The 18,142-nt window shown below is 30.8% G+C and overlaps 3 protein-coding genes across 4 annotated transcripts; 2 read left to right on the forward strand and 1 right to left on the reverse strand.

The window, feature by feature from the left end:
* The first annotated feature begins 1,065 nt into the window (after positions 1-1,065).
* On the forward strand, positions 1,066-4,457 carry LOC133687787 (CBL-interacting serine/threonine-protein kinase 21-like). Of its 2 annotated transcripts, XM_062107110.1 has the most exons (15): positions 1,067-1,573; positions 1,667-1,729; positions 1,837-1,908; positions 1,999-2,106; positions 2,188-2,259; positions 2,359-2,412; positions 2,571-2,696; positions 2,781-2,870; positions 2,952-3,077; positions 3,148-3,259; positions 3,347-3,462; positions 3,549-3,614; positions 3,700-3,774; positions 3,893-3,999; positions 4,075-4,457. In XM_062107110.1, the coding sequence occupies exons 1-15, from the start codon at positions 1,412-1,414 to the stop codon at positions 4,130-4,132; spliced, it is 1,407 nt and encodes a 468-aa protein (XP_061963094.1). In that variant the 5' UTR covers positions 1,067-1,411; the 3' UTR covers positions 4,133-4,457. The 2 variants fall into 2 exon arrangements, with proteins under 2 accessions (XP_061963095.1, XP_061963094.1); XM_062107111.1 differs by lacking the exon at positions 2,781-2,870 and having other exon boundaries at positions 1,066-1,573.
* A 3,816-nt stretch (positions 4,458-8,273) lies between these two features.
* Positions 8,274-9,063, reverse strand: LOC133687914 (pathogenesis-related protein PR-1-like). Its single transcript, XM_062107256.1, has one exon. The coding sequence runs from the start codon at positions 9,022-9,024 to the stop codon at positions 8,518-8,520; it is 507 nt and encodes a 168-aa protein (XP_061963240.1). The 5' UTR covers positions 9,025-9,063; the 3' UTR covers positions 8,274-8,517.
* Positions 9,064-14,961: 5,898 nt separating this feature from the next.
* Positions 14,962-17,657, forward strand: LOC133688625 (flavonoid 3-O-glucosyltransferase-like). Its single transcript, XM_062108173.1, has 2 exons — positions 14,962-15,556; positions 16,628-17,657. Exons 1-2 carry the CDS (start codon positions 15,064-15,066, stop codon positions 17,485-17,487), a joined length of 1,353 nt encoding a protein of 450 aa, XP_061964157.1. The 5' UTR covers positions 14,962-15,063; the 3' UTR covers positions 17,488-17,657.
* Positions 17,658-18,142: the final 485 nt, after the last annotated feature.

Here is an 18,142-nt window from a genome sequence, read left to right on the forward strand (position 1 = left end):
TATCTAAAGAATTAAATATTCTAAATTTTGAAAAACTAGTATGATGTTAGCAGTTACAAATTCAAGGAAGAAAGAAATTAAGATGATAAAGACTAGAAAAATATAAACACAATAACTTGTGCTTGTGTGTTAGATGTTGATACTGATAAACAGATAAAGATGTGGACTAAATTGATTGTTTGTATCTATTATGTCAACAAGTGGTCTGGCTGGCATAACCTGCAATGTACATTGTATATCAAACTTACTAAGAAATTATCAATAAAAGGGGAAGAGATAATAACCAATAAAACAAGTATTAAAACTAAATATAAAGTCTAGCAGTAAGTAGCACAAGTTATGCAAATTTTCTAAGTTGTTTTAGGAATTGATCCAACCCTAGATGCACAAAGATTATAACAAAATTAATTATAAGTTTTCCTCTGCATTTAAATTCAAAATAAAAGATACATAAAAACAAATAAAAATTTAGTGCAAAGAACTTACATTTTAAAAAACTTCTCAGCACCTAGCAAAACATGGCTTTTTTTATTTGATATTTTTTTTTGGTAAAGGGAGAAGGTGGAGTTCTTTTAAGGTGAGTTATTAGGTTTTTTTAGGATTTGTTTTTGTTTTTTTAACCTGGGCTACAGCCCATCTTTGCCTTCTATGCCCCCTCCGCCCTTCGTTACATGCATGCATATAATATGATGTCAGTGAATGAAGAAAATGCGCCATCAATGACGCAACGAAATAGCTGATAAAAATGAAATTGTTCTTGTCTTTTGAGAACCCCTTTAATGGGTCAGATGGAAAATTAAAATTTGAATAATTCTTCCTATTTCAATTATATGAAATAAAATAAAACGGCTACGATCCAAATCCAAAACTGAAGTGAAGGGCTGCCATAATTTGGGTGGACGTTTACGTATTTTCCAAACCAGCAAGACGTGACCATACCACAGGTAAGTATATTTAAGACTGTACATGTTACAGCAACTGCTAACTTACCATTCAAAACAGAGTCAACCGACTAGCCAACTAACAACAAGTCATCGTTTCTTCCATGGGAGAAACTTATATTCTAAGCCTCTAACAAATATACACATGCGTTTATATAGAAAGAAAGAAAAATTTGAGCCAGAGACGGATACTTTCCTTCTGAAAACAGACATGAGAAATATTGAGAGCCATGTAAATGGTAGTTGCTGGGAAGAAGAGCACGAGTTAACCTCCATTCTCAATCAAATTAATCGCTTAGCCACCGGTTTGAAGCAAAGAGGATATTGAGAAACATTTGCAAGAGGTGCAGGTGCTCGTGATCCATATCAGTAGAAAAGGCAAGGGAGGAACATTTTGCAGAAGCTAGAGAAGGAATAGTTGTTATTAGCTGAAGAAGAAGGAGAAAGGAGTCGATATTTTGTCATAAAATATGGCATACGGAAATAAACTTGGTAAGTACCAGGTAGGTCGAACAATCGGAGAGGGAACATTTGCGAAGGTTAAGCTTGCTGTAGACACCACCAATGGCCATCAGGTTGCGATCAAGATCATGGATAAGAACATGGTCATGCAAAGCGATCTCAAGAATCAGGTGAATCTCTCCACTTTCCTGCAGTAAGGTCTTGATCACTAACAAAACCAAACATGCTTCTTTCTAATATATCGGAGTTAAAACTAATTCCAGGTACAAAGGGAGATAAGAACTATGAAACTCCTCCATCACCCTAACATCGTACGGATACACGAGGTACGTTAGCTAGTTTCATGTGGTGTCACGTGGCCTCAACTAAACTTCAACTCGGCAAGTCGGAGAGCTCTTTCTCAATACTTATTGGTGTTGAATTACAATTACAGGTTATCGGATCAAAGACAAAGATTTATATGGTAATGGAATATATCTCAGGAGGACAACTTGCAGACAAGCTGGTAAGGATTATCCAAGGAGCAGCTTCTGCAATTCCTAGAGTAAGTGTTTCATTTGACATTTCTAATCCTGTTCACACCCTGTTTACTCAGTCGTATGCCAAGAAACTAAATGAATCAGAAGCAAGAAAAATCTTTCATCAGTTGATAGATGCAGTGGACTATTGCCATACCAGAGGAGTTTATCACAGAGATTTAAAGGTATAGTATACAATGTTCTTCGCATTATTTGTCAATTATATACAAAGTATATACGCAAATTAATGAACATCTTGTGTACAGCCAGAAAACTTACTTCTGGACAGCAAAGGAAATCTGAAAGTCTCCGACTTCGGACTAAGTGCATTTCACAAGGTACTGAAAGTCTAGCAATCTTTCTTCTATTCTTATTTATTTATTTGCAGAGTTAGTTCATACAATTCCATTAACATTGGTTGAATATATGATCGACAGCCTGCTAGCATGCTAACGACAGCCTGTGGGTCTCCATGCTATGTAGCACCTGAGGTAAGAAGCAACTTTCCTTTTTTACCAAATTCCTGAAAATAATTCTCAGCTGGTAACATCTGAGAAAACAAGGGAGGTTGAGGGCTAGGGAATAGTTTAGAAACTTGTACCTCAATTCTCCTCACCACTATAGCTAATGGTGATTTTCTTCTAAGCAGCTTATTGCAAATAAGGGTTATGAAGGAGCAGCTGCAGATGTTTGGTCCTGTGGGATAATCCTTTTCGAACTACTGTCAGGATATCTACCATTTGACGAACGTAACCTCATAATGTTATATAAGAAGGTATTATTTTATATATGTGCACTGTTAATTCTCTCTCCCAAGTGAGAAAGAAATCACTCCATTGATGACCCTGTCTGTGTAAAGATATCTACAGCTGAATACACCTGTCCACTGTGGTTTACAAAAAGTCAGAGGAAGCTAATATCAAGAATATTAGATCCAAATCCCAGAAAGGTATATCCAAGGAAAGATTTTATGCTTTAACAAATACCAAGATCATAACAAAGAAAAAAATGTCATCATCCTTCATTGCAGAGAATAACAATACCAGAGATCATTGAAGATGAATGGTTTCGGATAGATTACGTGCCTTCTTGTGGATATGAAAGCGACGAGAAAATCTTCCTGGATGATGTTAATGCTGCTTTTGATGCAGATGAGGTAAATTTCCATAAACAGTAAATGACAGCAAGTTTTATGATTTCACCTGAATACCTGAAACTCTATGCAGGACAATGCCTCAGAAACAGAGACCCCTGAATCCTCAAGTTTCATAAACGCTTTCCAATTGATAGCAATGTCCCATGACCTTGATTTATCTGGTCTCTTTGAAGAACAGGCAAGTCTATAATCAGAACTTGAATTTAATTACTGCAAACTTCCTTTGTTCATTTGTGAATTTCAATCAATCTCCTCTCTTTCCTAGGAAGACAAGAAGCAGAAAACCAGGCTAGGGTCTGAACATTCAGTTCATGAGACAATAAGGAAAATTGAAGTTGCTGCAATGGATGCGAGTCTGTCAGTCGAAAGGATGAAAAATTCCAAGGTAAAAACTCATTAGATTACTGAGTCTTCATCTATAGAGATCTTCTCCGTTACAGAGTGACTAATGACTATACTGTATCATATCAGATGAAAATGAATCAAAAACTAAAGATGAAAAGATGTAGCAGATCATATTATGACCTATCAGCAGAGGTAAAATGTTCCACACAGCTTTAGGATTTCAGAATTCAGGAGTCTAACATCAATAACAGTCTAATGATTCCGTGTCAAATGTCAGGTGATTGAGGTTGCTCCCATGAATTGCGTTGTAGAAATATCAAAATCAGTAGGGGAGCTAAGATTGTACAAAGAGGTATGAAAGCATTCTGTTAAGTTGCATTATGTCACTTTCTTGCAAAAACAATGAGTGTTGATTAGACATGCAGCATAATGACTATTACTGAGTTCATATCATCATTGTCAATGAGCAGTTCTGCAAAAGTTTATCGAGTTTGCTGACAAAGAAACCAGACGTATCATTGCAAACACAAGGATCAGAAAAAACAAGCAGCAATAAAAGTACCCAGCAAATAAAAAGGTAATGTAGAACTCAGGAATACAATTTCACTTTAATAGCCTATCCAACTCACAGGAAAATTTTCAAACTATGCAGCTGTGAGGAGCAAATTGAAAAGGAGACCAATGGCCTTCAAGGCTATTCCACTTCATGATGATTACCTTACCCTGCATTTGACCAGGAATTCAATGGTTCATGAAGAACCTTCATAAAAGTTAGAACACTTTATTATTCAATAATCTTCCAAGTGCAGAACCCAAGCACCATTGACAATTACCGCACTCAAGGCACAATTCACCCAGAGGAAAAGGTCGGCTTTTTTGTTTAGAAGGTTGTTTTCATGCCTCAAAGTCTTGGTCATTCTTTCTTTCTTTCTTCCTTTTTGAAACTAATACCTCACTACAAAATGTATATTTGAGGCCTTAATTCTTCTTTAATATTTTCCAAGGAGAATAAATGACAGAGAAATAATTCCTCAAGTACCTTTATTAGACCAATCTCAGCCTGGTTTTTATCTGTTGACAGCAATTTGTAAATTTAGAGGAAAGCAAGGCGAAGCCAAGTAGCTCATCCCAGTGGAAATTTGGCATCATATGCATATGGTGGCTCTATTCTGATACCTAAGATAATTCATTTGCCGACTTCATCTTTTCAAAGGGATACAATATTTACATATCTGAGACGTAAATAGGGAGTAATTTCTTGCTAATGTTCATGAAAGGACAACAAAACACGCCAGTCAATCCAGAAACTATAGTAATCATGGATGTTCATAAGAAAAAGTAATTGGTGACTGTTGAATTCAAGCATGGAAGGTATCCATAATTCAAAAGCAAATTTGAGGAAGGAAAAGGATGTGATCATAATTTGCATTTGCATATACCACACGACGCTTGAATGAACGTGTGAAGCTGATCTACAAGTCAGAAACAACGTTACCAAATATTTATTCATGAATAGACTGACGGGTGGCCTTTTAAAAGATAGTATGGTAGATATGCTCACATGAATCTTGACCATGAGAATCATTAATTAACCATTAAAATAAAATAAATAAAAAGTGACAGCTGTTTATATAAATAGTAAAATAGCTAGGAAAACCTAATGCGTCTTTTAGTAGTTTTGTTAATGTTAATTATTTACGTAAAATTCACTCCATTAAAATCGTACAAGAACAGTTACATTGCGACAATGTAGAAAAAATAACACAACTCAAATCAAAAGCCAAATATTTTTTAAATAGAAAACCAGCAGACTTCATCATTGAGAAAGAAAGCAACAGAAGAACACCATCCAACTTCAATAAACACGCCAAAAAAACACCAGCAATGGCTAAAAAGAGAGAGAATTAAGAAGGGAGAAAACCGGGAAGAATCTTAGAGTTTTTTTTTTTTTTTTATAGTGACACTCTAGATTAGAAAGAGAAACAAAGGGAATGTATGGACCATGGAGGACAACAAATTTAAAAAAAAATTGCAGGGGAAGATTGCCTAAAAGGATATATAGTTGGCAGGAAAGAATGATTACTGCAATAATCTAAAACAAACAAAGAAGAGTCCCCATAGACAGAGCACATGAAAGTGATACCATCCCAGCAAAAAACAATCCTTAGATCAATAATGAATTCACATCCTCTTTTAGTTTTTTTGTTAATTAAAAAATTAAAATAATTTTAAATTAAAAAATTAAAAACAAATTATAAAATTTAATTTTCAATCAACTCAATGTTAAAGAATGAAATTAAAAAAAAAATTCAAGTAAACTCTAGTAAATCAAACTCATAACCCAGATCAGTAGACCGAGATTACCCTATAAAAAATAAATTAAAACAAATTATAAAACTTAATCTCAAATAAATCTAATATTAAGAATGAAATTGAAAAAAAAATATCAAAGCATTTTTCAAGTGAAAGTACTTGATGTGAATAGTGAATTTACCTTCTATTGTATTTTATTTTATTTTAATTAATTAATCCTCTTAAGATAACTGCTAGTTTGAAAAATAAAATTCAAATTGTGAGCCATTTCTCTACGTAGTAGCCTATTTTTTTTTGTTTTTTTTAATTAATATAGATATTTGGATTAGTTTGTGTACACTTTAACTAATCTTATGGATCCTGTAGTTAACGACTATGTAAATCTTCAGTAATTTTAAGATTTATAGGACTCAAACTAGTAATTTTTAAAAAACAAATTCAGAATCTAACCTATTCATCTATGCTGGGGGTTGACCTTATTGGTACCAGCTCAGAAGTCACATTGTTACATCAATTAATATTTAACAAATATAATTAAAGGAGAAGTGTTTTTACTATTTCTTTTACTATGGATCGTTAGACACTTGCAATGTGGTATTCTACAATGCAATTATTTTGTTTCTAAATTGATTATTTGTTTTGGTTTTTAATTTTTTTTAATTTTATCTTTTTATGTCATGTTTATATTGTTATATAGTTAATGACTTGTTTTGGATCACGTGCTACATTACATTCAAGATGTATAAAAATACCCCTTCATTAGATTGATACTTAATTTTACTTAGATTGATCCCTATTTTTTAGAATTTTAAATTTTATCCTTAAATTTCTTTTTTATATATACTTCAGTTAATGAAAGTGACGTAGGGAGAAAATCACCTCAAAATAGAACAGAAAAAAAAAGATCAATCGGTCATATTTTAGCTACCAAAATGGATGATCATGATGTCATTGAATTCTACTTAATGAGAGAAGTTCCATTAAAATGTTTTTATGCTTCCTCTCACTGAAAAGATTAATCAAGGTTAAAAGATTTTTTTTTTTTAGTTTGGCTCTTTGGGTGTTTTATATTTTTATTAGTGTTTTCATGTGAAAAATAGGTTTTAAAAGTAAAAAAACACAAACCTAATTTTTTAGCCATTGAAAATGGTTTTTGGTGGATAAAAAATAAATTACCAAATGGCATGTTGTTTATTTTTTTTCAATAAAAAAATAACATGTTATCTATCAATTAGTTTTTTTTGAACCAGCTAGGCATGTGAGCATGGCTATTTTCTCCTAAGCTTTCTAAGCCCATGCATATATGACATGATCAAGTTATTCCAATGTGTTTTTGAAAAAGAATATTAGGGTTTTTTTATAATAATATCATCAATTTTTTTTGGATGATTATGCATTCACTTAATAAGTGTAATTTTTAAAATATTTTTCTCTTTAATATTTAATTAGAATGAAATATATTTTTTATGATTTTTTTAAAATTTATTATTCTTAAATTTCTTCATCTAACTGCATAAAATTGATTGGTTAATATGTTTTAAATTTTATGATTAAAACTTGCTTTCACGACCAATAATATCTAATTATATTATTGTATAATTAAATAAAAAAATTAATTTAAGAAAATAAAGTTATTAAAACTTGACTAGGTCTATAGTCTAAATTACGAGTTGGACGAGTTAAAAGATAATTCTAAAATAATATTATTTTAATATCTAAAAATTATTAAGATGGTTTAAAAAAATAAATCATGAAAAAAATATTAAATAAGTCATTTTAAATTAATTTTTATATAATTTAATTTAAAAATTAGTTCAAGTTAAAGACTGGATCGAAAAAAAAAAAAACACTAACGAAGCATTCCACGTGGCAACGCATGGGCAACAAATTACACTTACCTGTTTCTAGTTTCCCTTGGCAACTACAGTTGGTGCATTTAAACCAGTTAGTTGGTTCTCTTCGTTCGCAATTCATATTAATTGGTTAGTTGATGTTCTTAATTACTCTGTGATAGAATCAGCTTTATTTATGGATGTGTCAGAATTGTTTTTGGAATTTTTTTTTTGAAAAAAATATAAATTTTTTTTAATATTTTCATATTTTTTTGATGTATTGATGTAAAAAATAATGTTTTAAAAGTAAAAAAAATATTATTTTGATGTGTTTTGAAATAAAAAACAACCATTACCACACTTTCGAATATATTTTATATACAAATAAATATTGGCTAGTCTTTCATATCAATGATCTGTTTAGAATTATGATAGTGGTTGTGGTTTAAAGTGTTTTATACTTAGAAAAATATTAAAATAATATTTTTTTATTTTAAAAAAATTATTTTTAATATCAACACATAAAAACGATTTAAAAATATATAAAAAAAATTAACAAAAAAATTAAAATTTAAAAAAACCGTATTTTCAAACAAGCTAAAAAATAACATAATTTAGTATTAAAGTTATAAATAATTACCAATGACACGAGATTGAATGCTTTGAAAACTAAGATCGCTGTAGTGAAAAAAAGACGAGCGGAAACTGAAAGGATGAGAAGCCACACCGTTAATATTGAAAAATCTTTTTTTTTTCTTACATCGTTAATTATATTTCATGTGATATTGAAATTTATTTTACAATAAATACATAAAATAAAGAAGGGTGAAAATTGTGTCAAGGAGAACACATCAATCACCCATATGATAGAATGTAATAATCATACGAGGTTTCCACAAAAAAATAGAAATAAAATAAATAAAAACTAGGCAAAATTTCAAGATACACATTCAATAAGGCTTTTCTCCAATATAATTCCCAGGAGGATCATAGTTGCAAGACATGAAAACTCCCCTTCCACGAAAACAATCCACCCTAGCACACCCAATTCTTTCTGTGCTGTTCCAAACAATTTGAGTATAATGTCCACATTCTTGATCCTCGGCACAAGAATTAGACCAATAATTATACCATTTACGCTCCGAGACCCATGCGGCGGCGGCCTGAGCTGGAGTCCAGCCACTGCCACTGCCCCAGAAGATGTTCTCACCGTATGGTCCGTTAGAATGCTTTAAATCACAGTCGTAGCGCCTTTGATTGCAATACGATTGCGCGTAACGTGCCAAATTTGCATCCCACACTAATGGCCGAATCCTCAAAGAGGCACGGGCAGCATTTTGAGGAGCCATGAATTGGTTTGCCGCACTGAGGTAAGGGTGCGGTCGTCTTGTGAAGACAGCATGTGTGCTGGAAATGAGAAGGATAAAAATGGAGATGGTAGCATAACGAGTATGCATTTGCAGAATAATATATTGAGCCTTTCATTCATTCTGGGATTTTAGGAGGGGCCTGTGCATATTTATAATGACGGGGCTGCGGTGGTTGCTAGATTAGGAGGGGTATAAAAAGTGTCAACTATGGGGTGGCACCCATGTTCGATAATGATTGCCACCTTTGTTTTTGTGGAAGACATTTTAGTCATTTCCTTGTTACATTCTATCAGTGGCTTTGAAAATTGGAAACCAAATTAGCAGCGGCTCCACCCTTCAATTACCAGCACTTTTGACGATGAAAGTAGTCCTTACAACCAACCATGGCAGCAGCGCCACCAAAAACCCAAGCTACAGAAACCCCCCAAAAAACCGATACTAATTAACGCTTCTTGTTCTTCTGGAGCTATCATTTTTTAAGTTCAGTAGAAATTAAATCCATTTTTCTCGTTTTTTTCATCCATAGTTGAGATTTGTAGTGGTTTCTGAATTTTGACTAGCATGCAGGTGGGAGTGGCTGGATGGGAAAAAATAAAAAACAAGGATGCAGGCGTGGTGTTTAATTGATTAATGAGGTTGTAACAAATTAATGTTTTTTTTTTTAAAAAAAAAGAAAAACAAAAGGATATTAAAGTCATTTAACTGAGAAAAAGCTGTGGATGCCAGTAGACAAAAAGGCTGTTCCAATAGCCACTCCCGTTCTAAATTTTGTAACCTCTGCCTCTCTCTCTCTCTCTCTCTCTCTCTACGTAGAAAATTGGTTGTTAAATAGCCAAACTAAATAAATAATTATATATTCTGGATTCTATTCAATGCACAGATTATGAGACAAAGACTCGTTCAAAGTTCTCATGTTTTAGTCTCATTATATTTTATAATTTATTATATTATATTTAAGCAAGATTTGTTTAATTAAACGTATCTAGCTTTGACAAAACCCAATAAGAGGGCACCACGTAACATGAACTTTTGAGTTGTAATAGAGCATGAAAATACGTTCATTACAGCTAATAGATGTCATCACTAGAATATGCCTAGATTTTTCCCAGTAAACTATTTTATTCTTAAAATCAACTTTGCTTAGGTTACGTACTTCTAACGATTTTTAATGACGGGAATTATATTCTTGCATGATAATAAAGGAAGAAACCGAAAATATTCTAGCACCCTTGCTCGACCAAAAAAGAATTTGAAGGGGGATTGCTTTTAATTTATACAGGAGGGACGAGACTGAAATAAAAAGAAACAGAGTGAAAAAGAAGTAAAAAAAAATAAATGATAGTTTCAAAATTGGATAAAAATAGTTTATTTTAGTCTTTCTACTTTTTAAATTACAAAATCCCCCCCCCATATTTCTAAAATTTAATTTTAATCCTAAACTTTATTTATTTTTATTTTTTAGTCTCTAATTTGTGAGAGTAAAGATAAAGTGACTGAATTTTGATGGTAGAAGAGAAACACTTGATTGATACCAATTTCGACCCTAAAAAATCAATTTTTATATCAACAAGTTTCATTTAATAAAGAGAGTTTATAAATCTGAGCTCATGAAGTTTTTTTGTTTTAAGTTAATTTTTTATTTTAAGAGGATTTTGTTTTTGTTTTTAAAGTCACATGTAGGTTTATCAAAATGTCTTTAGATAAATAATGAGTTGAAAATAGGTTTCTAAGTAAAAAAACAACCTTAATATTTTGGTTATAACTGTGACTGAAAATATAGGGAAAAAAAAAAGCAAAGCATCACCTTTTTTTATATAAAAAAATTAAAGTCATATGATAAGTCATTCATTTCTTAATAAAAAATAATAAAGTCAGCCCACATATGTGCGTCTAAACTGAAAGACTCACACACCTAGGTTTTTTTAAGCCTATACACACTTAAGTCACTTAAGTCAAGCTTGCGAGTGTAGGTTTTTTTTCCTTTAGTTTTTTGGTTTTTTTTCCTTGCAATTTCATATGTTATTGATTTTTTTTTCAATCTAAATTTTTTAACAAGTTTTTATGATTTTTATGATTTTTACGAATAAGATTTCATCTTTTTTTTTTTTTTTAATGTTAGGAACCCTTCTTTCTTTTTAGCCCAACCCCCGTATTATCATTTTATTAAATAAAACATTCATTTCAAAAAAAAATATTATTAAATGTAATTGAGTTCATGTCCTATATTTTTTTAGATCAGATGTCTAAAACCACATGTAGCTACCGTGGGCATTATCACTGTTAATCCAGATTGTAGTTACCGTGGATTAGAACAGTTCTTCTTTCGTTTCTCATTTTGGGCATCAATGGTAAGTTTTTTGGTGTTGTTGTTGGTTGGCTTTTATGTTTCTGGCTTGGATTGTTAGCTCCTTTGTGGGTAGCCCGCCATGTGTTTGATGCTGAGTCTGCAAGGATGACTGAGCTTGGTGTTTGATCAATCGAGCTGCTCAATTCCTAGATCATGGTCAAATGGAGCGCGTTTGCTGTGATTTCTAGCTTTCATGGGCTGCTGAGATTTAAGGTGAAGGTTCTCTCTTGGTCTAGCTCAGCTTCTTTAACTAATTGCTAATGGGAATAATAATTATATCCCAAATCTAATTTCTATATAAAACTAAATCTAAATCACAACAATCAAAAGCCAAATAAATTTATAAATTATTGTAATTTAAAATATGATATTTTAGCATCGCTGGAGGGCTTCTGGATTGTTTTTTTTGCAGCTACAATCTCTATTTTCCTACCTTGGACATGGAAGATTATTTAACATGTCAGATTTTCTTGTTATCTCCTCAAAATTGTCTTGCGTTTTTTCTTTTGCATTGTTTGCTGCCTTCTTCTTCATGTTTTCAGCTGCCATTGTTTCCCAGTTTCTCTTTTCCTCTCCTATTCATTGGTTAGTATGATTGCTGTGCTCATCAGGTTCTTCGTCGCTTGGTTTTCTACCATGTTGATTCTGTTGCTGTCTTTTCTTTGCTCCCACCTCCTACTATTGGTTTTCTTTTCTTGAAGTTTAGGAAGGAAAGAGAAAATCATTAAAAAGAAAGAAAGAAAGAAAGATCATTTTAAAAAACAATTACATCTTTTATTCATTAAAAGTAACTTCATTTACTGGATTCAATGCTCATCAACAACCACCGACAAAAAAAATTCTTGAACTTGGGCTCTAAAGTCAATGCTCACAGGTTTGGAATTGACAAGCCTCTGCTATATTTTCTTTCTTTCTTTTCCTTAAAATCTTAAAATAAATTATCTTTAAATAAATAAGTAAAATAATATTTAAAAAATTATTCTATTAAGCTATAATTTTATATTTAATATTTTTATAGTTATATTTAATATTTTTATATATAATTATATGCCAAACTAAAAAAACTGCATATAAATATTTAAAAATAATATATATCAGTATAATATTTTTTTCAAGTGTTTTTCATTCAGAAATATATTAAATTATATATTTTTTATTTTTTAAAAATTATTTTTAATATTAATAATTTAAAAATATTAATTTTTTTTTAAAATACTTTGAAAACATGAAAAAACAAAACAAGCTTGTAACTATATCTGTTGTGTTTGCCTCTCTCCTGGTGTCCCTTCATGAGGTTTTTTCCATGTTCGAATGGGACCAGACAAATGCATTTCCCTATTTTGTTTTCATTCAGTTTTCACCCTTTGCTTTGTAGAGTGTGTTTTGGAGGGTAGCTGTGAGTGTTTTTTAAATAATTTTTTGTATAAAAATACATGTTAATAATAATTTTTTATTTTTTAAAAATTATTTTTAATATAGCACATTAAAACAATATAAAATATATAAATTATATTAAATTTTAATAATTAAAAAAAAATCAAAATTTTTAAAAACACAGCCCAGCCGTGTTCTGAAACGAGCTCTTAGTATTGCGTTATTGTCACCTCAAACTGACCCTCGAGGGCTTCTGGATCCCTGTTTTCCTCCCTTTTTTCACATCAGGACATTGAAGAGTATTTAACATGTTGGAATATATTTTTCATTTGATTATATTTTGAATTTTTAGACCCGTAATAATGTATTTTATGGTTGTAAATAGGTTCTTAAGGGTAGATATGACATTTTTTTTATTTTTTTATTAAAAATAATTTAAATCTGTGTTTTTGGAGTTCAAAATCCCGAACCCAAAATTTTTTATCATTTAATTTACCTTCATTTACTAGAATCTGTTTTAGGTGGACGGGGCTTCGTCCACAATCTTCAAAATAAATAAAATAATTCTGGACTTAGGCTCTAAAATCAATGCTCACAGGTTTGGAATTGACAAGCCTCTGCTATAGTTTCTTTCTCCTCCTCTTTTTTCCTTTAAAATCTTAAAATAAAATTTCATTTAAATAAATAAGTAAAATAATATTTTAAAATTTATTCTATTATGCTATGATTTTTAAATAATATTTAATGTTTTTATAGTTGTATTTAATATTTTTATATATAATTATATATCGAACTATATACAAAAAGTCTTTTTTTATATAAAAGAACTGCATATAAATATTTAATAAAAACAATATATATATATATATAAATTATTATTTATTTTCATCTTGTTTGTATTTTTATTTTGAACTAAATATTCATTAATGTTTAGATGTATAAAAACGATTAAAATTTTATTTTTTCTTTATTGATTTAAAATCTCTTTATAAATCTTTTTAAGTAGAAAAGCATGCCTTTCATAAAAAAAAAATTAACATTTTATATTAAAATTAAAAAGAAACAAATTAATAATGAAGAGAGGATTTCGACTTAAGCAATACATTTTTTTCACTTAATTTAAATTTTGTGTTTATACAAGTACTTATTTTAACTGCATCAAATTTGTGTTTAAATAACCAACATATAATAATAAAAAATATTTGTTCCACGAACATAAAAAAATAAATAAAAAGTAAGAATTATGATAAAAATAATACTTTTTCTTAGAAACTAAATCATTAAAATTAAAAACAAAATGCTGAATTTAGTTATGTTTCGAAAATTGTCCCACACGAGATGGGCTTTATGACTAGTCGTTACTTATTACACCTGGGTTATGATTATTTTTTAAAATTTATTTTTAAATTTTTTTATATTTATTTGATATTAAAAAAGTTAATCAATAAAAAATACTTTTCAGTCAAAGAAAAATTTAACTTGTTTATCTAGAAAGTATTTTTCCAGAAAATTTGAGCGGAAAACACTTTCCGGGAGTTGTGAAAAATTAAAAAATATCATATTATTTACTGATTATATCAAATTTAGTCCTCAAACTTTTAATTGTTATATATGTTTTGTTTTGAATATTTATTTTTAATTTTATCTCTTAAAATTTAATTTTTGTATTAACTTTAATCTTTATTTTTATAAAATTGTTATTTGCTTTTTTCTTATTATTTTTTTATTGAAATTTTTTATCTATCAAATTTAGTCATCATTCTTTTGATTGTTACTTATTTTTTTTAAATAATTTATGAAATGTTAATTATTATTATTTTAATTTCTTCATCCTTTATTTTTTTAATTTTTAGATTTGATCTCTATTATTTTGATTATTATTTATTTTATTTGAGATAATTTATGAGATTATATTTTTTTTTCAATTTCATTCGCATTCAACTTTTTAATTTATAAGATTTGTTTTTCATTATTTTAATAAATTTAAAGAAAATAAAATATTAATAAGTTATTTTTCAGTTTATTTTCTATAACATAACCAAACACTAAAAAATATTTTTCAATTTATTTTTTATTACACAATGAAACATCATAAAATAATTTATTTTTTTAAAATTTAATTTTTTAAAAAATTATTTTCTAACAAATAAACTAATGCTTGATTGCCCTGTGGTGAATTTGAAAAGTAAATTATACAAGTACGGTTGTTGAACTACCATCTCTTTGTCGCTTCTTCATGTTTTTTTTTTTTTTTCTTTTATCCAAACGTTACTAGATACTGTATTATTGTGCTTTTTTATATTCTTTGAGCTGTAGAAAGCCACTTTACTTCCTCTTTAACTTGAAATCAAACATATGATTAAGCGCATCTAATACCTCCATTGTTGAAGCAAACCAAATTAATCATGTCAGAAGCCAGAAATGACTTGAAACATATTGCTGTGCTAGCATTCCCCGTTGCAACTCATGGTCCTCCACTTCTTTCTCTCGTTAGGAGGCTGTCTGCTTCTGCTTCATATGCAAAGTTTTCATTCTTTAGCACAAAGGAGTCCAACAGCAAACTTTTCTCCAAGGAGGACGGGCTGGAAAACATAAAACCGTACAACGTTAGCGATGGTTTGCCTGAGAACTACAACTTTGCAGGGAATCTCGATGAAGTAATGGATTATTTTCTTAAGGCGACGCCGGGGAATTTTAAGCAAGCAATGGAAGTGGCGGTGAAAGAGGTAGGGAAGGATTTTACTTGCATCATTAGTGATGCATTTCTTTGGTTTGCAGCGGATTTGGCTCAGGAATTGCATATCACTTGGGTGCCCCTTTGGACCTCAAGTTCTCGTTCCCTCCTCTTGGTCCTTGAAACCGATTTAGTCCACCAGAAAATGAGAAGCATTATTAATGGTAAGGTTTTATATTATCCTTGCTGAGCTGGTCATCAACAATATAGCTATTTTGTTAGCATATTTTCAAGTGAAAAGAACTCGTAAGTATCAAGGGAATTGAGATTTTTCTACACAATGAATGGCTAGAACACACGTTGTGCTTTTACTGATTTCTAAATTAAGGAACTCGACAGGATCGAGATCCAATCTTCATCATCCTAGGTAAGAGGTACAGTTACTATGCATTTAATGGCATCTACATGGTTTTCCACGGTCAGAGTAGAATTTATTTGTAATAATCAATTCTCTATTTTAATTAAATTAAATTATATAATTTGATTTAAATTCAAATGATAAATAAATTTAATTTACATATTTAAAAAAGATAAAATTCAATTTGTTCAAAGTGTTTTTTTTAAAAAAAAAAATTAGATGAGTATTTTAAAAAAATTAATTTTAATATTATTTTTTTGAGTTGTAAATCAGAAGGTTTACAATGAAAGCACCAATTTTGGGAAGAAAATAAATCTTGGAATTGGGATTTCATCAAATTAGGCATGGCCTCTTGGCCTTAGCTAGCCTGTATAAAAGGGATTTTAATTCAAGCTAATTTATATATGGGTGCCTAAAACATCTCATGCTAGTTATTTATGTTTTTCCCTAAAATTTAGTCATGGCCAAAATTTCATTCCCTTTTGCTTTTTATTTCCTACCATGCAAGGAAGCATGAATCGTTAATGCCGATATTGGTACTGCGATTAGATGAAAATGATAGCCTATTAATTACTATTTGATATGGAGCTGGAATGGTAAGCATCGGTTAAGGAATATTGCTTTTTCTTGGTTATTGGATGACATGTAAATTTTAAGTTTCTAGCTACAATGGTACAGAATGGAAACACCACCTTTTGCATTATACTGCGCCTGATCTAGATAAGCTACGAAAGACTTTGAGCTAGAATGGCCTAGACAACATCATCATTAATTGATATTGTCTTTTTTCCTTTGTTGTCTGCCTAGCATATATAGGAATATATATGTTATCCTTTATAGTCTGATAACTTATTCATTTTGCATAATCTTATTGCAGAGCCCGAAGATAGAACAATTGACATTCTTCCAGGATTTTCTGAACTACGTATTTCTGACATACCTAAGGAACTATTCCTTGACGTTAAGGAATCACAATTTGCAGCAATGTTGTGTAAAATGGGATTAGCATTACCACAGGCAGCTGCTGTTGCTTCAAACTCTTTTGAAGAATTAGACCCCGATGCGGTGAATCTGTTCAAGTCAAGGCTCCCCAAGTTTCTCCACATCGGCCCCTTCGTGTTGACATCTCCAGATCCGTTCATGTCTGATCCACACGGTTGCCTGGAGTGGCTGGACAAGCAGAAACAAGAATCTGTGGTGTACATTAGTTTTGGAAGTGTGATAACGCTACCACCCCAAGAGTTAGCAGAGTTAGTAGAAGTGCTAAAGGAATGCAAGTTGCCATTTCTTTGGTCATTTAGAGGCAATCCTAAGGAAGAATTGCCTGAAGAGTTCTTAGAAAGGACTAAAGAAAAGGGAAAAGTAGTTTCATGGACTCCGCAGTTAAAAGTCTTGCGACACAAAGCAATCGGAGTGTTTGTGACACATAGTGGGTGGAACTCGGTTTTGGATAGTATAGCTGGATGCGTGCCTATGATTTGTAGGCCATTCTTTGGGGATCAAACAGTGAACACGAGGACTATAGAGGCAGTATGGGGTACTGGTCTCAAGATTGAAGGAGGAAGAATCACAAAAGGAGGTTTGATGAAAGCCTTGAGGCTTATTATGTCAACCGATGAAGGGAACAAAATGAGAAAGAAACTTCAACACCTCCAAGGTCTTGCTTTGGATGCCGTGCAATCAAGTGGTAGCTCTACCAAAAATTTCGAAACTCTGTTAGAGGTGGTCGCCAAGTAATGTGAGATGATAAATTCCAAGAATTTGTGCTTTTGAGAGTAGTATAAAGCTGCAGTACGTAGTTCTGCATGGAGATAGGCTAGTTCTAACTAATAAGGTTGTGAAAGATCTTCGAACTGGGCTTGGAAGATATGTCTGAATCGATTATGTTTATTTCCTTTTTATTTTTATTTAGATTTTATGTTGTTTTTCTTATTTAATTTAAGATTCTGGTTTTCCTTTCGATCTATTTAAAGAGTAGCAAATCCTCCAAAGAAACACATTAAATTAGAGAAAAATATTAGAAATAAAATATGAATTAGAGTTTATGCAGTGAAAATACTTTTCAGCAACAATTATGCGTTTCTATTATAACAGAGATGGTGCATTACTTTGATCTGATAATTTGCGGGATTAAAATAAATAATAATAAAAAATAAGGGTTAAGTTGAACTTGACCAATAGTTCAGGAGATATTTTACCAATTAGCCATTAATATAAGCTAATGTTGTTGCACAAGCAGCAAGTTGCAGGCATGGCTTGCTATGGCTAATGTCCCATATTCATGGCTAAATTATGTCATATAATAATGAAGGAAAGCAAATAGCAACTGTTGTAATAATTAAGACAACGCATATGAGAGTTTTTTGACTCCAACTTGTGAAGATAACATAAT

The sequence above is a fragment of the Populus nigra genome, chromosome 3 (assembly GCF_951802175.1).
Source record: "Populus nigra chromosome 3, ddPopNigr1.1, whole genome shotgun sequence".
NCBI lineage: Eukaryota > Viridiplantae > Streptophyta > Magnoliopsida > Malpighiales > Salicaceae > Populus > Populus nigra.